The sequence below is a fragment of the Euprymna scolopes genome, chromosome 15 (assembly GCF_053919585.1).
Source record: "Euprymna scolopes isolate OS-2025 chromosome 15, ASM5391958v1, whole genome shotgun sequence".
In the NCBI taxonomy this organism is placed as follows: Eukaryota; Metazoa; Mollusca; class Cephalopoda; order Sepiida; family Sepiolidae; genus Euprymna; species Euprymna scolopes.
In genome coordinates this window covers 3,851,131-3,873,629 of record NC_136496.1, presented here as the reverse complement: position 1 = coordinate 3,873,629, position 22,499 = coordinate 3,851,131, and the positions used below count along the sequence as shown (strand labels likewise).

Here is a 22,499-nt window from a genome sequence, read left to right as displayed (position 1 = left end):
TGATTACAGATATTTGTCTATCACATAGCGTGTTTTCAAATACAGGAGGAAATATGCAATGTTGGCAGCCCTGATTGCATAGTGTAGAATTAGCTGCAAAGAGTTTGGCTTTGTCAGATGCTGACGAGATTACCTCAGGTCCATTGATGATGGTTGGGATAGAGCAAATGCTTCTGTTCAGGATTCTGTTTATTTGCCAAAACTGGTGGAAACTAAGCTGCTGCTCAGCTACTTTGGACTTGACGGACTGAACATATAACTCTCTCGCGTTCTTTATTACTCTTTTAAAGAGGTTGCTGGTAGTCCTGAAGGCGGCTTTAGTCTCAGTACATCTATTATGTAGGAAGCAATGAAAAAAAGTGATTTCTGTGCGCGATGGCAGCAGCACATTTTGGAGAGAACCATGGCTGGCTGTTACTGGAATTTTTTGGAAGTTATGAAACGGTCTATTCCCACAACCATTCTGTTAGGTCTTATACTATAGAGGACATGTCCTTTTTAAACATGGAACGCAAAGGTAGATCTGATATAAATGAACGAAAGCTATCCCAATTAACTAGAGAGTATTGAAATACTGTATGATGTAGAGGTACGTCTGAAAACTTATTACATTTTTTTTTGTTATCTTAAATGAGACAACCAGAAGATCCTAGTGGAGACAGAACAGAAACTGAACATAGTTCCGGGCAAGTTGTGAGAAAAAGGTCTAGAAGACTTGCATACTGACCGTCAGTATCGGACACATGGGTGGGTTCGTGAACAATCTAAGTTAGGTACTAAGCGATGGAGAAATCATGACAGAACTTTCCCTCGTCATCGGTCTTGTTTGAGTGGGCTAACCATTCCATATTGTGAACATTGAAGTCTCCACATACGTGAATGTTAGTCAAAGGTTGCGCAGACAGGATGTGGTCAATTTTCTCAGATATGCTCTTAAAGATAGTAACTCTGCTGTTGTGGAAGCAGTAGAGGGCAAATATAAACACAATGGTGTAAGTGCAACCCGGAAGCATATATAGGGTAATTTAGAGTCTTTTCTGGAAATGTCCCTACCATATGGAAAGCCATCTCTTATGTAGGCATACATGGCGATCTGGGGGGGGGGTCAGATTTTGATGTTAAGTTAGAGTATTCTTTAATCACAAACTCATCTAGGGAAATAGTCGGTCCAATGCCAGTATCACTTAGCAATAATTGGTTTGGTTTGGTCTGGTCTGGTCTCCTGGAAGGTTAGAACGTACACCCCTGATGTTGAAGAGGGCATGGTAGTGAGGGTCTACATTGGTGTTCTGGGTTTAATCTTGTATTCTTTCTGGAGACTTTTCATGATGGAGTTTTGAGATTTGTGGAATAGGTCGACAGACTTGGTTAGAGCAAGGAGAAAAGGGAAAGTAAGGGAGAAAAAGAAATGAAATATTTTTTTCACATGGCTACAAGAATAGAAATAGAAAACAAAATTTCTAACATCTCAGGTAACTGCTCATGCTGAAATACCGACGATTTAGAATACAACTTTTTCTTCTTCCTTTGTTGGAAAAATCACTCATTCTAAATGATGATTGAAGGACCAATTAGGAGACGCGAGAGATTCAGGAGCTGCTGATTACACACCCCAATGCATTGTCTACTATCCATTTAAAAAATATAAACTTATTCTACTTAATATGTTCAGTTGACATGTTTAGGAGAAAGTAGGGTGATAGGTTCCCCTCTCACTGAAATAAAGAAGAAACTCAGTTGGCAAAGTTTTGGGGGGCAACTCTGCTGTTTTCCTTGAATCATTCCCAACTTGATTTGAATGGAAATTGTCTACCGCTTTTGATAACATATTCGACAATAGGTGGCACTTTATTTTTATTTTTTATGACTATTTGAAAAGTTTACTAAAAAGATTAACATTGACAGTTTTTTGCATTTTTTTTTTTTTTTTTTTTTTTTTTTTTGCAAAAGAACACATGGCCAGATATTGGGTCAAAATTGGAGAATTCGTTTATTTTGAGGAAAATAGCAAACGAATCACAAACCACAAATTGAAAACAATAAATTCCAATAATAAATGTTAACAATTTTCTTGGGGGGAGAGGGAGGAGGGGGGCAAGTGTAACAGAAAAACTATTAGGTAAATAATTAATACATGCATAATTGAAATAAAAATGAATTTAAAAAAAAAAAAAAATTTTCTGCTTACAGGAATCCTTAATCATCCATCTTGATAATTTTTGTGATAGTTTGTTACTGTGTAGCATATATCAGATTTTGGAGCTGCCATTAAATATATTACACTTTCTATTATCTCTTGTTTATTGTTAACTAACCTGGGTGCCTGGCATTGCCCAGGTATTTGGAGGTGTGTTGAGCAAAGAAAAAAAAATAGTGGTAGTCGGAAGAAAGACAGACTCAAACCCATACCGCGAAGGAGGAAAGACATGAAAAAAAAATGACGTCTTTGCCATTGCATCCATCGCTAAACGGAAAGTTGCAAAGGTTTAAATTAAAGCTAGTCCATCGAAAAGAGAGGATGACTTTTGAAAATATTAGTGAAAAAAGCGACCACTCCTGGTAGAAAAGTGCCCAGTTGAGGGTGAAGGAATTAATGTTTTTAGCCAATTTTTCAATATTTGTCGTCCGAAGGGTCGAGCTTCAAAATGATACCGATCTCGTGAAAATCCGTCGTCTCTGTCGAAAATTTTATGCATACATACATTTAAACAGACAGGTGAGATTTATAGATTATTTCAGATTCTGGGGACGTATTTTTATTAATATCATTTTCAATCAGTATAGCATGTTTCATACAGTCTTGCATTCCAAACTTAAATAGAATTTTGTCAATGTGGCTCGATTGATTCATCTTCATAATTCCTTTTTTCATAAGTAAATTGTACGTGCAGAACATTAGTTATTTTTAATTTTTTATTTAATCCATTCTTAATTTGATGCAATTAAAATGTCATCAACTCATAGAACTAAAATCAATAATTTATTGTATACAGTTAGCCTATACAGAGATCGACTGGATATTTGAATTGTTGTTCAAATAATTATGAAATATTGAATTCCAATTTCTTCCACTCTGTTTTAAACGATACAATGATTTGTTATGCCTTTACACACAATTTTTATTTTTCATTTTGATTCCTCCTGATGAAGTAATATAAATTTCAGTCTATTGGGGCATTTAAATAAGTATTTTTTTACGTCTATTTGATGGCTGTTAAGGTTATACTGTGATGCAATTTACAATAAAATTCTGATTGTCGTTAAATTTGTAGACTGTGAAAAATTCCAAAGTATTCTATACCATAAATCTGAGAAAATCCTTTGGCAACAAATCTTGCCGTATATTGTTCAATGTCTGATGCTTTAGTCTTTGTTTGCAGAAACCCATTGGGAAGAAATTACATTTTATGTTTTAGTAGAGACACTACCAAATAGGTTTTATTTTCTGTTAATGCATCTGTTTCATTTTTCATTGCTATTTTCCATTGTTAACAATTTTCTGAATTAATTACTTCAATAAAGCTTTTGGGGGCATTTTCAAAGTGTCCACTATGATCTTTCAGCAGTTCTGTTTTGGTGAGGCGAAGGAGGGGCTGATTTCTCATGTTTGATGCTATGATTAATTAATAAAAGTTCAAAGTCTCTTTTAATAAATTCTGTTCCATTGTCAGAGCAGATACACTTCACTGCACGATAAGTATGTTTTAGTTACTTGCAAGGCATCAGATTTGTTCTTTAAGAAATAAACCATCATTAAACTGGAGTAATCATCTACAAAAGTCAATGCATACCTGATGTTTTCTCTGCCCATCAGTTCCACGGAACCGTTCGTCACAATGCACAAGTGAGAGGACTTTTTTTAAAAAATTAATTGGACTATCATCCTCATATTCTAGGTGTAGTTTTTACGACGATTCAACCAATTATTCCTCTGGCCTTCGTCGTCTTTGGGTGGGATCGAAACCGCTACCTCTAGACAATTCTCACCCGGAATCGCAGATATTCCACATCTCTATCCACTACACCACGTGCAATCAAGGTTGGATTTTTTGGTCTTATAAATCAAATTGGTCTTCCAATTGTCGGGGCCGTACCGATTGGTATATTATTGAATTGGTTTGGAATTACTTTGGAGATGAGTAATTTGTATAATTTTTTTTTTTTTTTAATTATTTGGACTATTAAGTTATACAAATAACTCATCTCCAAAATAATTCCAAAACTAGATAGACATTTGTCATCTAAGTACTGCATTAATTTCACAAAGACAGTTGCGTTCTTTTAAATAAACTCAGTCCTTTTGATTTTCAGATTGCGGCTGAATTTGTGTATTTTTTGAATTTGTAAATAACCCAAAAATTTCACCTGCCACAATTCTAATTTCAATTCTGATCTATTGAAGTAACATCTTCCGCCAGTTCCATAACCTTTTGAATTGAAAACCATATTTAGTTTTAAGTGTTCAGTGAGTAGCTAATCTGTATGTCTTTATTCACAAAAAGTCCTTTTCATGTGGACATGAAAAATTATGTGTGGGAATTCTAAAATATCCAGTATGTTTTATTGGGTGATTCCAGTGTCTGATTGGTTGTTAGAGCATGGCTCCGTTTGATTGGTCAGTTCCTATCGCTAGTATCTATAAATAGAACCTTCCAATTTTCTGTAATGATACCCTTCTCATTATATAAAAAAAATTGCAACAGAAGGGTTAACCTGCTGATAACACCCTTCCCGAGAATCCAACATTCAAACTCTTTGACAAGTTACATGAATTGGAATAAATACATAGAAGATACTGCTAAATCTGCTGCAAAAAAGGTTAATTTGCTAGACCAGGGAAGAAAACTTCTCACACCAGCCAGTATTCTAAATCTGTACAAAGCCACCGTTTATGCACGGAATATTGTTGCATCTAGGTTGATGCACCATCCATTTGTCTCTTTCTTGCATCATGCAAATGAGTTTTTAACTTATTAGCTTTCACACTGTCTATCTAGCTCCATCCCTTGCCCCATCATCGCGATGTTGCATCCTTGTGCTTGTTTTACAAGTATTTTAATTCAGTGTACTCTGAATTTGCTGCACTTGTGCCTCTTTAATGTAAATACTCTCGACAAACCAGACAAGCAGCAAACCACACGTCTTTACTGCATAGGTTTGCACATGTCGCAAGCTTTCTACTCTAATAGTTTCTTTCCACAAACTGATTGCCTTTGGACTTCCCTTCCTTACTATACCAACATGCAGAACTCCCCACTTAGAATGTTCCTATAAATTTGGCCCTTAATTCACAGTAGCTTCTTACAGAGGTGAATTGGAGTATTTAAAAAAAATTCAATTTCTTTTTTTTAAGAGTAAATGTAAGAGCAAATTATTTTGATCATGAAATGTTTTCAACCCCAAAATTGCAATTATCTTTTATTTAATGGCTCCCTGCATTTTGATAAATATATTATTAACCTTTGTTTTCCTTGCACATTTTTTTCTTTACATAAATTATCTAAATATTGATAAGCAAACGTATTCTGAACTTGAATTTTGTTGTAAAAACTCAAATTGACGACTTTTCATTGGATATTGCATTGAACATAATAGACCATAGTCAGATGAAACAATGTCTAGATCATAACGATGGATGCGACAGAACTTCCACACTGTCCTGTTATTTAATCTTATTGCTGGTCTTTCTCATGATATATGACTTAACGTAAAGGTTTACTGATTCAATTCATTCAGTGAAGTTAAAGAAATTTATGAAAAATGTTTCCAAACGAAATTATGTTTTCACCAAATCTAAAAGTTTGCAGATCATAAGCTGAAAATTTTTTTTTTTTTTTTTTTTGATTGAGTTTTTGTTCAAGAGAACTCAAGAATAGTGTCATCCACACCTTTAGGTTCTGAGAGGTTGAAAATTAATATCAACATTGAATAAAAATTTAGTCTGATTAACGTAATATCATATTTCATTTAAAATATTTTTACATTTTTATATGAATGGCTTTTAAAATTAAAAAAATTTAATCTATCTTTGGCCAGGTTTTTATTTATCCCTCTTTCTCTTAAATCCATCCTTCTCACTTCCTCCAATGTTTTCCTTGGCTTTGCCCTGTAATTACCACTTCTACCTCAACTGTTCTATATCCTTCATCCATATTTTTTTCAGTGTGATTAAACAAACGCTTTTGTTGTACATGTCTCTACACTATTCAGGTTTTACCCCAAGCTCATCAGATGTGTGTCTTTAAGACTCACAGATTCATCATATCATTATCATATAATTTCTCTCCATGCAACACATATCCTCAACCATCACTTCCTTGCAGGTCATCACCTCATACATTCATCATATCATTTCTCTCTACGCAACCCATATTTTCAATTTTCACTGCCCAAGTTCACCACAGGACACATGCCTGACAGACCGTCATGCTTTGCTGGTTAGTAATGACAGAAAAGTTGTTTGAATTTACTCCACTCTTGCAATCCCACCAGCTCTTCCCTGTGCTTGAATCATATCAGCAAAGCAACAAAACTGAATGACATCAATAGCTTCACTATCCAAACATGTATTTCTCAACTGAGTTGACGTCTATGTCCATTGTCTTACACATGCACACAAATAGGTTACAGAATTCGCACAAGCTTGAAAACGCCTTATTTCTATTATCACCTTGAAAAATCTTTGAAAATGTCTTGAAAATCATATTTACTGCCAGTAAAAATTTGTGCTGCAATATTAAAGTATTAATAAAAATATATTTTAAATATTGAAAATAAGATCAAAATACATTGTTCTGAAATTGCATAGTATTATTATTATTGTGGATACAAGAATTATGTTCTTTTGTCACAAAACTAATGTTTTCCAAATAATAACATTAGGTAGTTTCGGTCTAACTTGGATCCACAATATCGGAAATAAGATTTAAAAGTAAAACAAACACAGCGTATACCAATCTACAATGGGGAAAAATAACATTTAATCACGTTTGGTCAAACGTGGGTCATAGAATGTAAGTATTATTATCAACAGACATATTGTTTTTGTATGTAAATGAAAATGACTTTTGTTTTTGTATGTAAATGAAAATGACTTTTTCTGTTGTTGATTAAGTTTTTTCGTTTATCATTGTTTATATATCAAATTGTGTTTTGAAAACTTGAATTTTGTCTGGAGGAGACCTTGAAAAACTTTGAAAAGTCTTTGAAAATGGACATTGAAAATCTGTACGAAACCTGGGGTTCCATCCAAATTCCCGAGTTTGACAGAAATATTCCCAGGTTTGACAAAATACACCTGAGGAAGGTCGGAGGTTACATCGACCGAAACATTGTGAAAATGACACTCAAGATGAAAAAAGTAGTCCGATGAATTCAAATGATACAAAAAAACCCTGGATTCTCATCTCTCAACCTATCACTTTTATACTTGGCGCTTACAAGTATCACAAAAAATTGAGTTGTTCTCAATTCTCTTTTGGTCTTGATAAAATTAACTCTCAGACTTTTCTATAGCATTCCTTCAAGTTTCTAACTTTACATTATAAAATTTCCTTTGTCTTTTCTGGACAAGGCTTCTAAGACACCACTGAAAACAACAGACTCGGTTCAGAACTCTTGATATATGGCTTTGAGCATTTTGTACATTCTTTTGACAACCTTTATCAATCACTCACTTATCTCTGTTAGTCTTCTGTCAAAAACTTTCTCTTGATCCCAAAAAGCAAAATACAGATTCTTGTTCTTACCAAATTAATTCTCTTACATTTGTCTTGGAATAAATATGGCATCAGTGATATTTTGAGCAGACATAAAACCAAATTGCATTTCATTTATGCTTATCTGATTTTTTTGTTTTCTGCTCAATTATTTTTGTACAATCACTTTCATGATCCTATCCATCAATTTTAAAATTTTAAAATTACCTATTATATCGAGTGCCCCTTCTTTACCTGTGTAATAGTTTACAATTGTACTGAATTAGTTTTTTATGATGATGCATTCTTTTATGATCTGATTCATCAAGTCTGTGATCATCTCAATACCTTTTTCGCCTGCAGTCCTTAACATTTCTGAAACAACATTTGAAGGTCTTGCAACTTCACCCTTCTTTTCATCCTGCAGCTTCACCCTTCTTCATCTTGCAGCTTCCCATACAGTTTCTTTCTCAATTCTTATAATTGGACCAGATACTGCTTCTGCAACAGATTTTCTTGATTGGTGAATACTAAGTTTTCATTTAATCTCTCATAACATTTGCTTGTCCCATTTATTGGTTGCTAGTACTCCATCTGTTTAGCTATTCTTTTTTTTTCATTCTTTCGTTATATATCTGAAAACCTGGCTTGCTCAATTTCCATCTTTACTTTTTTTTTAATTGGGACAGTCACCAATTATCAAGGCCTGGAGGCCATTCTAGGTTAAGAGCTTTTTTTTTTTTGTCTTCATCACCACACACACATCTTTATTCACAAAACTTTTTCATCATTCATTCCATTGTTTCTGCATTTTTTCTTTATACGGATGCACTTCTTTGTTGTGCCGTCATGTTACTCTGTGTCTTTGGGATCCTTTCGTTCACCTATTCCACACACAAGTCTAAACTGTTACCCAATCCAATAAATCTATAAACTTCCACCACTGTTCATCCTGAATAACTTAGTGGGGTGGGGGTAACTAAGAAGCTCGTCAATGTCCTCATTAACAACCAACCCCATTGACCTTCCCAGTGAAACAATTTCCAGGTTGCGGAACATTGCCATGATCTGAAACGATTCTTGCTTTGCTTTCTTCAAATCCCTTAAAATCTTGTATGTAAACAGCAACAGGTCACAGCTTCTTCCACAAAGAGTTCAAGGAGGTACACCTTGGAACCAAGTTTGAAGTTTGATCAATGAGCCTGAGTTTTATCACAATATTAAAATGGTCCTTCCAAAATTCATAGCGAGTGAGGTTGGTGCTGCAAGTGATTTCAAAACATCACTTGAAGAGATGTTTCGTGTACAGCTTCTTGGAATTTGAAATGTGCAAAAGGGTGGTGGGTTAGGTGGGAGAAAGAGAACTCTGATGAAGGAATATTTTAAAAAAATATCATCTTCAAGGCCAAAAAGGTGAGAATTGTCCAACACTAGCAGACGTTTCAGAAAGTGATTTTTTTTCACACGAAATGTGAGGTTCATCCACTCAACAAAAACTGATTCATTACTCTGGCTTTCACATTACCCCTCCATATCACTGGAGGCTCTTTTTTTTTTTTTAGCACTTTGTGGGACTTAAAAGCTCGAAGATTCCTTGAATGATAAACCAGTAACGGCTAAACCTTACAATCCTCAATGGCATTGCCACAGAAAGCAAGGGTAATCCTGTCTTTAATAGGTTTATGCCCAGGCAGCTTCTTCTCTTCTGTGATATAGGTTCAACAAGACAATTTGTTCCAAAAAAAAAAAAAAGCCCTATTTCATCAGTTAAAAACTTGCTGTGGAGTATAGTCTTCCTGCAGAGTCAACTCATCAAATTTCTTAACATGGCTTCAGCCGCTGTTGTGTCTGAGCCGGCACTCCTCATACCACACCATGCCAGTCAGTCTCTTGAATTTCATAAACCACTCCTATGAAACCTTGAACTCTTGGGGTCATTGTTGTGAATCCTTTGATGTCCCTTAGTCTGTCATTTTCTGCTTGAGCACTCATATGGTTACCGAAAATGACAACACCTTTCTGACAGATTGTGACTTTATTTCACTGATTTCTTTTGCCTCAAACCTCAACTTTTTTGTTTCATCCAAATTTCTTTTATTCTCATCTTTTCGATTTTGATATCCGTCTGTAAACAATATAAAAATGAGATACATTTTTATGTTGTTTTCAAACATTTCACTCACCATTTCTATCACTTTTTCGATTGGGTGTCTGTAGGTGTGTGTTGAGCAAAAAAAAGAAAAAGTCGTAGTAGGCAGGCAGGCTCGTACTCATACTGCGAAGGAGGAAAAGAACGGGAAAAAAAAGTAATATCTTTGCCGTTGCATCCATTGCCAAACCAGAAGTGGCAAAGGTTTAAATTAAGGCTAGTCAATTGAAAAGAGGGGATGACTTTCAAAAATATTGGCGAAAAAAAAACGATCTCTCCTTGTAGAAAAGTGCCCAGTTGAGGGTGAAGGAATTAATATTTTTAGCCAATTTTTCAATGTTTCTCTTCCAAAAGGTTGAGTTTCAAAATGATACCAGTCTTGTGAAAATCCATCACCTCTGTCGAAAGTTTTACGCAGACATATATGCATACATACATACATACATTTAAACAGACAGGTGAGATTTATATTATCACTAGCAGGGGGTACCCGGCGTTGCCCGGGTGTTTATAGGTGTGTATGCTCGGGCAGGGGGTGGGTGGTAATCAAAACATAAGAATAAGCAAAGTAAATATTTTTAAATATTAAATTATAAAAAAATTTTAAAACTTAAAAAAAAACAAAAAAAATCTAACGTAAGGCAAACGAACGATGTTAAATGTAAAAATTGGAAAAACAAAAACAAAACAAAAAAACGCGAATGTGATGGAAAAAAAAACCCAGAAAAACGAACGTTAAAACTTCTCAAACAAATCTGAAAATTAAAAACTAAAAAAAAAACATAGGACGTTAAAAATGGCTTAAATAACCCGGTTTCAATATTAAAATTTAAAAAATCGAAAAAAGAAAAAAAAGACACAGTAAAGTTGGTAGGATCGAACCCGAAGCTCTGAGGCGAAGTTTGAAAATAAAATCGACCAGCCAGAATGAGTTACTGAAAGATGTTTGAATTTATTTAAGTAAGAACCAAATTGACAGGTGCGCACACGGAAGTCGTTGAGCGTTATGACGATGACTACGGCGTAAACAATAGCTATTCAGCAAATGAGCTCAAGAGTGAAGTAAAAAAAAGAAAACAACGTTAAAACTTTAGCGGAGGGGGTAATCAAAACATTGAAAAAAAACACAAAAAACTAACTTACGGCAAACGAACCATGTTAAATGTAAAAATCGAAAAAACAAAAAAGAAAACAGAAAAACAAACGTTAAAACCAAAAAAAAAAAAAATGAAAAATGGCTTAAATAAGCCTATTTCGATATTAAAATTTAAAAAATCGGTGGGTACAGAGTAAAAACAAAAACAGAAAAACAAACGTTACGTGAAAAATGGCTTAAATAACACTGGTTCAATATTTAAATTTAAAAAATCGAAAAAAAAAAAAAGACATCTCACACCACGATTCAAACCCAAAACGTCTAGATAACGAACCAACACGCTAACCAACTGAGCTAATGCGACGTACATGAAATTTAGTCAGTTCTTCAACTATTTAAAGTAAATCAGGTCATGACGTCATCTGATGCATGCGTAGAACCGGTTGTCGTCATTTTTTAATGAGTGATTTTTCTGACAAAGGGAGAAGAAAAAGCTGTTTTCTCGGTTGGCAGTATTTTGCGCGAACACTTGGCAGAGATGGCGGAAATTTTCTGTTTCTATGTCTATCCTTGTAGCCATGTCACTAGTAAGGGTGCTGGAGGTAAACGTTTTATCTGGGCTGGCGTTATCCACCTGATAGTCAGGGATCCGAACCTTGTATTAACCACTAAGGAGGCTGTCCCATCAGCAGGTGCAAAGTACTGGGGCTGCTGTATTGCCATTTGGTGAATGGATTCTAGACCATGCAGTAGCTTCTGGTGGGGCCTCTCAATGCCATATTAGTGGGTAATTGTTACGGCTTTACCTTTTCATGTTCTACAAAAAAAAAAATTCTTTGTTTCTTTTTCTCTCTTAGTTTCCCCTCTCTGTTCTGCTCTAAGCAAATCTGACGACCTAGTCCACAAATTCCAAAATTCCATCATGACAAGTTTCAAGAAAAAATACACGATTAAACCCGGTTCTCCAACTTCCAACATAGACCCCTACTACCATGTCTCCTTCTCCAACATCAGGGGTCTACGTTCTAACCTTCCAGAGGTTGAAACCCAATTACAGGAGACTAAACCAGACCTTTTATTTTTAAGCGAAACTGGTATTGGACAGGCTATTTCCCTAGAAGAGTTCGCAATTAAAGGATACTCTAACTTAACTTCTAATTCTGACCCCCAAGATCGCCATGGGCATGGAATATGTGCCTATATTAAAGATGGCTTTCCATGTGGTAGGGACATCTCCAGAGAAGATCCTAACTTACCCTATATGTACTTCCGGGTTACATTAGCTCATACTACTGCATTTATATTTACTCTCTATCGCCCCCCCCCCAACAGCGGAGTTACTATCTTTAAAAGCATATCTGAGAAAACTGACCAAGTCCTATCTGCTTATCCTTCAGCTAACATTCACGTATGTGGAGACTTCAATGTTCACAACGTGGAATGGTTGACCCACTCAAACAAGACCAATGATGAGGGGAGGTTCTGTCATGATTTCTCCATTGCTTATGACCTCACTCAGATTGTTCACGAACCCACCCGTGTGCCCAACAATGACGGCCAGTATGCGAGTCTACTAGACCTTTTTCTCACAACTTGCCCTGAACTATGTTCAGTTACTGTTCTGTCTCCTCTTGGATCTTCCGACCACTCTGTTGTATCAATTAAGATAAAAATGAAATGTAATAAGTCCCCAGACATACCTCTCCATCTCGTACAGTATATCGATACACTAAGCCTGACTGGGATAGCTTCCGTACATTTATATCAGACCTACCTCTGCGTTCCATGTTTAAAAAGGATGTGTCCTCTATAGTATCAGACCTGATGGAATGGTTAATTGTAGGTATAGACCATTTCATACCCTCGAAAAAGTTCCAGCAAAAACCTAACAGCCAGCCATGGTTCTCTCCAGCATGTGCTGCTGCCATTGCGCACAGAAATTACTTTTACCACTGCTTCCAATGTAATAGATGTATGAAAACTAAAGCCGCTTTCAGGACTGCCAGCAACCATTGTAAGAAAGTAATGAAGAACACAAGAGAGTTGTATGCTCAGTCCGTCCGTCAAGTCCAAAGTAGCTGAGCAGTGGCTTGGTTCCCACCAGTTTTGGCAAATAGCAAACAGAATCCTGAACAGAAGCGTGTGCTCTATCCCAACTATCATCAATGGACCTGAGGTAATCTCATCAGCATCAGATAAAGCCAAACTTTTTGCCAAGAACTTTGCAGCTAATTCTACCCTTTGCAACCAAGGCTGCCAACCCCCAATATTTCCTCCTGTATCAGAAAACATGCTATGTGATATACATATATCTGTACGTGATGTTGCCAAGCTAATCAAAAACCTTGATTCCAGTAAAGCAACCGGCCCTGATGGTATTCCAATTATAGTACTCAAAAAACTTCAACCAGAACTAGCGCCCATACTTACAAAACTGTTTAAACGTTATCTTAAGGAGAAAAGCTTCCCATCACCCTGGAAAATCTCATCAATGCCCTGTATTTAAGAATTCAGGTGATCGCTCATCCACTTCTCAGTACAGACCAATAAGTCTCCTGTGTGTCATGAGTAAGTTGCTGGAATCTGTGTTAAATACAGAAGTAATCAACCATCTCAACAAAAATAACCTTGTTAGTGACACTCAATATGGTTTCCGTTCTGCTATATCTACAACAGATGTGCTTACAGTTATATCTCATAGGATTAGCAAATCTCTCGACGGAGGCAATCTTTCTAGGGCAATTGCTCTTGACATATTAAGGCCTTTGATAGGGTATGGCATAAAGGTTTACTTCATAAGATCTCTAGCTATGGTATAGCTGGAAATGTCTTCTCAATTATTAAATCATTTCTTTCTGATAGGTTCATAAGAGTAGTAGTTGATGGGCAAAAATTAGAAGCTCACAGTATTAATGCTGGAGTCCTCAGGGATCCATCCTGGGCCCAACTCTTTTCCTGATCTACATTAACGATCTTCCAAATCACATCCTTACGTCATTTGTAGACATTCATGCTGATGACACTACCATTTATGGTAGCACATCTAAGACAGTAAGCGACCAAGTTCTCTCCAATTCTCTCTCCTCTGATCTTGAGCACATAGTACAATGGGGAAAGGAGTGGCTGGTTACTTTTAATCCTAAAGTTCTAAAACCAAGCTTCTCTCTTTACATCATCAACATTCTGATCCACATCTGGCATCAATTGAAATGAATGGCTCTCGTCTTCAGGAGGCCTCAAGTTTTGACAAGCTTCTGGGCTTGACCATTACTCCTGATCTTAAATGGAACACGTACATCAAATCTGTTGCCAAGGCCGCTGGAAAAATGGTGGAATCTTTCTATCGATCCGGTAGATATCTCACTGCTGATGCAATTCTCTATCTATATAAGAGCCAGGTACGTTCAAGGATGGAATACTGTTGCCACATCTGGGTAGGAGCTGCTAGAAAGGACTTGTCCTGCCTTGATAGAATTCAAAATAGACTTCGTAGCCTCGTAGGAGATGTCCTTTTCTCTTCCCTGCAACCTGTATCTCACAGAAGAGATGTTGCGAGTTTGTCTCTGATGTATCGTTATTTTCATGGAAAGTGTTCGACTGAGCTTCAATCTATGGTCCCCCCTCGCCAAACTTTCACAAGAAACACTCGTCCAGCTGAAAACACTATCAATAATTCCCCCCACTGTTTATCTGTTCCTAAACCTAAACGTAGATTCCATGAACAAAGCTTCTTTCTTAGAACTGCACGCCTGTGGAATTGTCTTCCGTTTTCCTGCTTTCCGGCTGACTACAATATGGTTGTGTTCAAGTCTAACGTAAACAAGTTCTTGATGAGCCGTTCCATATAACTTAACAAATTTTTCTGAATTTCCATTACTAATCTATCTATCTATATCTATCTATCTATAAAAACAGATGTGTGTGCCACAGACGATTTCTGATTGGTTAATCCAATAATCACATCTCCTAAAAAACTATGGTTCATAGGCTCTTAACTTTACCATAAAATATTATGGCTTTATTTATTGTCCATCTTGGAAGGGTTTAATTTTTTCCTAACTTGCGATTTACAAATTACAAAAATACGAAACTAACTTACAATCTAACAATCGAACCTCCGACATCACGGCCGCCATTATGAAACTAAACTAAACTAAAAAAAAAAAAAAAAAAAAACGCGCGTTCACTCGTGGTCTTTACATTTCGGGTTTGGGTACTTGTGCAGTTTTCCATTGACATTAAAAAATGAAAATATTTTTTAAAAAAATATATTGTACGTACTCGTCATGGGATAAAGTTTTCCTACAGAAAAAATCACGTAATTTCATCAAGTAGTTATTTTTTTATAGCGAAAAAAGAAAAAAATCAACGCTACAAGCGAAATTAAACAGAAAGTTCAAGTAGGGGGATTTCCCTTTTTTTTTTTATAGCGAGGCCAAATTTCGCGAATTTGGCCTTTTTTTAAAGCAGTTTGGCCTTCAAAATTTCTGTTTGGCCATTTTCTTCACCGATGAAATAAAAAAAAAGCAAATAAAAACAACGCAATAAAACTTTTAAAAATACGGCACACTTTTGTTGTTCTTGTTTGTTTTTTTTTGGTAATTTTCCTTATTTTTTTTATTTTTTCAAGATAATACTATTAAATGGACACTATTATGCCAAATTAGCCCCCCCCCCCCCCCCCCCCAAAAAAAAATGCACAAAAATTCGAGATTTAAGGTTTTGACGAGATAATTTAGCGAATTGTCCGGACTATTGCGAGATAACCATCCATTAGTTTTTCCTGAAATTTTGCCACAAATTGTATTTCATTACATAGATGTGCATAGTGACAACATTTTTTTGCCGAAAATTCCCGTTGCGTCTCCAGATTTCATCGGTGAAGAAAAAGGCCAAACAGAAATTTTGAAGGCCAAACTGCTTTAAAAAAAGGCCAAATTCGCGAAATTTGGCCTCGCTATCAAAAAAAAGGGAACTCCCCCTACTTGAACTTTCTGTTTGGTTAAGAATCAAGATGGCTGCTTATTAATTACTCGCTTACACACAAAAAAAATATAGATTTATTTTTGGGTAAAGTTCCCCCGGGTTTTCCTTACACTTGAGTAAATAATGGTCTTTTGTTATATATATGGCGTACTATTATCCTTATATATATGATGTTTATGTTTATAACATCTTAATACGGCGCTGCTCTGCTGATCCATAGTCGTTTCGACTGACGGATGCCACACACATGTTTATATATATATATATAAGTGTCTGTGTGCATTTCCCTACGCTAAAACTCTGTCAATTTTAAGCCTAGAGATCTGAAATTTGATATACAGGGTGCTGAGATTTGGGAAAATCGATGTGATAGGTTTTCAACGGAAATTTGGCGATTAAGTGGTCAATATTCAACGATTTGACCTTTGAGAACTCTACCAAACTCCTCCTACAATTTTGGGTCTAAACAGTAAACACGTGATATTTTAGATATAGATTCCTTGGACATGGATCTAACTTATTAACTTTACTTGATCCCTAAACAATAAATGTTAAGAGGTCATAATAGGGGTCAAAGTTTTAAAAAATTGACCGTTTTTTTTTTTTTTTTTTTTTCAGCATTAACCTCAAAACACCTGGGCAACGCCGGGCACCGATTGCTAGTGATTACTATATTGTCCAATTTCTATTGTACACTCTTTAACCCTTATCCTTGAGTGGCCTCTTGGCCTTGATAATGTGGTGATGCCTTTGTAAAAAAAAAGTATTTTAATTTATACAGAAACTAAGACATATGCATGCAAGTATTATGTTTTTTTTTTGTTTTTTTTTTCTAAATAGTTCACTTCTTGTAAGTAAAAAATACTCAAGCTGAGATTGAAACCAAAACCTAAAGACAGTGGGCTAAGTATTATAACCATTAGGCCAGCTTGAAACTATCTTTAAAAAGTGGTTTCAAGCCTGCTTATTCTTAACATAAGGAATCTGTCATGTGGATAATTCGCGCATGCGCATTCCTGAAACAGCGAACAAATAAAAATCTGATGACCCTTACATACAAATTTTTCAGTTTTGACGCCTTAGCAACCCTTTTGTCTGGATGAAAACTGATTAAAAAGTTTTCCACATGTCTGAATACCTTATATACCAAATTTTAAGTATGTAGATAAAAAATTTGTTGAGTATATAGGTTGAGAAGTGTCCTCACACACATTCGCACTTATATACATATATATATAGAGAGACTAGCAAGCTGACCTGATGTTGCATGGGAATGAATGAGAACCCTTATATGTTTCTTCTCTCAACCCTGAACTGCATATTACCATCTTTATTTTTTTTATTTTTAAAATTTTCAAATTATGAATACCATAAAGGCCATCTTTGCTTTTTGTGGATATCTATAATACAGAAAGATTCTCTGCACACAATATTGTTATCAACAAAAAAACAAATACAAAATGAATATAACCATTTGTGTGTTTGATTGTGGTATAGGACTTTATTTTCAATTGCATTCCCTCCTCCACCACCACCACAAAAAAGAAAGAAAATACCGCATAAATTGAATTAGTATATTTACTTATCTCCCATGTGGCATCAGAGTAATCCAAATAGGGAGCACTATAACTAATCAGTTATAAAAGTAACCTGGGTTGGAGTGGGCGTGGCTCAATTGACTGACAATAAAAAAGTCTCACCTTCCAAAGAAAGGAGGTAATTCCTAGGAGAATGGGCTCCAGAGATCAAATGCAACTATACTACAATCTAATATTAACCCGATGACTTAAAGATCCGATAAAAGTATAGATTAAATGAGTAATAAATTTTATTTTATCAATTTTGTCAAGTGACCTTTTTTTTTTTCTCTAAAATTATTTCGTGTTGACAATGCAACTATGCACCGTGTTCGATCATGCAAATTAAATATTGAAAAAATGGCAAACTTTTGTAAGAAATGCATTATAACGGAGGAGGAAGTATAAAAGGGTTATTTACATAAAATTTGGTTTTGACTTCTTTTAGTGTGTTTTCAACAATCTATTCTTCCATAAAAGATATTGTTAACGTTTTTGAAAGCTTACAGAATTGCTAATAGCACCTGTCACAACACAATTTTTATAGATTTTGGGGGGGGGGGCTACTACCCACCTTACGTAGGATCAGTGACAGATATTTTTGGGAGATTTTTTCTTTTTTTGAAGACCCCAAGTTATATTGATTTTGTATAAAGAATGTTTAAAACCTATTTTATATTTCTCTTTGTTCATTGTACTTTTTCTCGTAAACTATTGGTTCAATCTAGTTGAAATTTTCTATGAACCTTTGTTATGATAAGGTGCAGCAAACTAACTATTATGGTCTCTGTTCAATGCACAGTTAGGGATTAATGCAAAAGTATGAACAAACTTAATCATATTCAACCATCAATTGGACATAAAATATTCATTCTAAGTCAACAGCCTATAACTTTTTGTCCATTTTTAACTGGCAAAAAGTCAAGTTCGTAACCAACACTATATATCATGGCATGATTAATTCAACGCAGAAAGATAAAAAATATCCATGACTCCTAATAGGTGACACATTTCACATTCATCATAATTTTTATACTAAAATCAATCTTTTCCTCTTCAAATTTTTTTCCATTATAATTTAAAAATACTAAGTTGGTTTTTTTTTTGGGGGGGGGGGGTTCACCACTTTGCCAAAAAACATTTATTTATTTATTTTTATTTTTTTTTTTTTTCAGATAAAATGTTTCTTACCAGATCCGAATATGACAGAGGCGTGAATACTTTCTCACCTGAAGGCAGATTGTTCCAAGTTGAATATGCAATTGAAGCCATCAAGGTAAGCAATGATATTTTTATTTTAACTTATAGACAAATGCACATTCAGTTTTATGATTAGCAATTGTAGCTGTGTTTTTAATCAATTTATTATTTAGATTTCTTGAGATAGCTTTTAGTTTCGTTTTCAGCACTATTTTCATACAAACGTCATAAACTGTTTTGAACATTATATTGATTTTATTACATTTTCATTTCAATGCAGAGTTTTAGCATAATTGTAGTTTAATGATTTGAATTTTTAAATTCTATCGTCATGGTGATTTGTTGGTGACTTTAAAAAATATTTTGACAAATATTAAAACTTGCAAAAGATTTTACTTGGTGACAAATAACGTCTAAAGATTTTCTTAAAATATGATTTATTCATTGCAAGATTCTAAGCATAATTTTTATGCAAATTTTTTTTTTTTTACATGGTATTCACCATTTAGTAAGGCCCGAAGGCCACTCGAGGATAAGGGTCAGTAAATGTACAATGGTAATTTAGTACTTGTTAATGATGTAGATTGGTTAGAATTTAGATTATTTAAGGGGACAACTCCACAAGAACTTGTTTACATTGGACTTGAATTGTAATCGTCCGGGAAGGGGGTTAGGGTAGTTCTGTATACAAATTAAAATCTCTGGTTTTTATGAACAAAATTAGAAAATCTGTGACCCCTTCAATCAGTAATTGGTTTATATATATATATATATATATATATATATATATATATATATATATATATATATTATTAAATATCTATTCCTCCCTTTCTCTCTCTCTCTCCTTGAAAGAAATCTATATACAAGAGTCATTCCAAAAGTAGCGCCTCCTTTTATTCTGCCCCGAATGGATCAAAGGAGATTGCAAATTGCATTGTTATGGTGACTAAACTTATGCATTCATGACCTGAAAGTTTCATTTCTCTCTTGCGGATATTGACAGTATGAGACTCTAAGAAAGCAACCCATGATGGGCATGTGTCAGAAGCAGAGATGCACCATTAAATTCCTCCACATCAGAAAAAAATTGAACCAAACTAGTACAGTTGATGTTAGCACAGTTAGGAGATGGGTTTGTTGATTTCATAGTGGTGACAGATGTGAGTGGTAAAGTGTGCACCAGGCACCCATACACAGCCACCACTCCAGAAAACATTGTGCCTTGACCAACTCCTCAGTGTTGATTGACAGATAATGGTGAATGAAATGTGTGTAGAGTTGAATGTTCGTATACTGGAAATGATGTTGTCGTCCCTGGGATACAGCAAGGTGTGTGATAGGTGGGTTGCATGAATGCTCGTGCAGAACCAAAACGACCACGAATAGGAAATCTGTCAGGATTTGTTGAATGAGTACGAAACCGAAGGTGATGGATTCTTGGACAGCATCTTCACTAGTGACGAGACATATCACCACTACAAGCCAGAGTTCAAACAACAGGCAATGGAATCGCACACTTATGTTCTTCTGCAAAGAAGTTCAAGATACAGAAATCTGCAGGCAAAGTGATGAGCAGCGTCTTCTGAGGAATAATTTCATCCTTTCTGGATTTCTTGGAATCAAGGTTGATTGTCAACTCTGATGTTTACGTTAAAACATTGACAAACGTAAAGACTCAGATTGGCCGTGTAAGGCCAAGAAAGAAATCCCATTTGTAACATGACAGTATATAGGTCAGACCTTAACTTGTTCGGACCTCTGAAAGATGCATTATGTGAGCAGTATTTCTCCAATAACAATGCCGTAATTGCGCCCATGAAAAAAAATGGACCTCCTCAACAAGTGCTGACTTTTACGACTTTGACAAAAATGCATTTGAGAATGGTGGTGACTATGTAGAAAAGTAAATTCTGGAGCACAAAAGGTTGCTCGTTTTAATTGTACCACTTCTATCTTTGTAGGTTTTTAATATTTTAGTTAAAAAATAGGAAACAGTACTTTTGGAATGACCTTCACATATATTTGAAAACAGATGACAAAGAATATTTTGTAGTTTTTAGAAATCTTTTTGTGATGCAATCAATTGTGCACAATGACAAAAAACACTTCAGATTTCTAAATAGATTGCATGTTTTTTTTGTTTTCACTTTTATTCTTTTTGTAGATGCATATTTTAGTGGTGTCGTGAGTTAATGTTATTTCTGAAATTAATCTTTCCTCAGAAATAAACTAAATGTTTATTTTTCTTTGACAGCTTGGCTCAACAGCCATCGGAATCCAGACGAATGAGGGTGTAGTTTTGGCTGTAGAGAAGAGGGTCACGTGTCCTCTTATCGTAGCATCCAGTATTGAGAAAATTCTCGAAGTTGATTCTCATATAGGTAAGGATTTATCTACCATAAAAAATCTTAGCAATATCAATTTTCATTTGAAAGTATTTTTTTTTTTTTTAATCATTCAATATAAGATGTTTTGCTGAAATCAGGTGAATAAAAAAAAAAACTGACATATTTCTTACATTAAAACTCTAATAGATTTTCACGTTTTTTGAGCAAAGGTTGAAGTCTTCTTTTTTTTTTTTTTTTTTTCAGAATCTGCTGTAATTTTTTTCGTCAAATCTGCATTTGTTTATTAGTGAGAAATTATTCTAAAAAAAAAATATTTGCTGCATTGATAGGTTTCTTCAAACCAATTTTCCCTTTCTGAACCTTTCGACTTAAAAATTAAATCTTAAAAAAAAAACAAATATGTTGTAAGCATAGGTTTTATTTGTTATAACAACTAATACAATATTGCAACCACAACATAGTTTTTTTCTTTTTGTCAAAAAATCTATGCTTCTACAGATAAAGATACAGATGAAAATCACATTCCAAATAAAAACTCTTTCATATACTTACGTATCAGGCAAAAATAAGTATCTTTACTAAAAATTAAATTTAAAAATCAATTTTATCATATTTTGCAGTTTTACTAAAAATGTACAACTAAAAATTATGTACAATCATTGTACGACTAATTGCCACTGCTGCTGATTAAAGCAACTTCGACACAGGCGATTGACTGGGTTCATCAGCATAAGATATCGTAAAACAATCTTGTAATAAACACTAAAACAAATTTACTCAGAAGTTTTGAGAAGTTATTTTTGGAAAATAACTTGTTTAAGTCCATACCTAAAGAAAACTCTTGATTTTTATTAAATATTCCTCCTGACACAGGCTGAGTCCGTTAGCGCAAAAAATGTTATTAAAATTAATAATAAAACGACTTTAGTTACAGTCACAATTATTTTTGGCAAATCCTTAAAGACTGAGATTTTTTTTCAACTGCCACTTTTTTTATTTTTTAATCTTTGTAAGATAAAAAAATAAACAAGTTTATTTCTTTATTATTGAGATAAAAAAAACAAAATGAATTTAGTCACAACTTTCAATCAAGTTTTTTTTGTTTTGTTTTTTTTGCAAATTAAATTTTACAAGAAGTGACTTTTTCTTTAAAATTTTTAATTTTGTAACACAAAAACAATGTAACACTAGAAAATCTTTGTAAAAAGTAGAAGAAATCCTTAAAGATTGGGGCAATGTTTCCTATCCCATGTGCCTCTTTTGGGAGAACTAGTTTTCTTCACATTCAAAACTACCCTTGTAGAGAGACAAGTAATAACTATTATTTTAAAACTATTTTCTGTTTTTTTTTTCTTTCTTTTTTTATAATATTGCATAAAGTTTACTTTGGTTCATTTCTCAAAAAAAAACAGCAAAAAAAGTAATTTTTAAAGTTTTCTCAAA

The 22,499-nt window shown here is 34.6% G+C and overlaps 1 protein-coding gene across 1 annotated transcript in view; it reads left to right on the top strand.

The window, feature by feature from the left end:
* Positions 1-22,499, top strand: part of LOC145293697 (proteasome subunit alpha type-5-like) — a 56,211-nt gene that overhangs the window by 7,453 nt on the left and 26,259 nt on the right. The window contains exons 2-3 of the mRNA XM_080140111.1: positions 18,681-18,781; positions 20,963-21,089. Of these exons, the coding sequence (XP_079996237.1) occupies positions 18,686-18,781; positions 20,963-21,089 (223 nt within the window). The 5' untranslated portion in view covers positions 18,681-18,685. The remainder of the gene's footprint in view (positions 1-18,680; positions 18,782-20,962; positions 21,090-22,499) is intronic.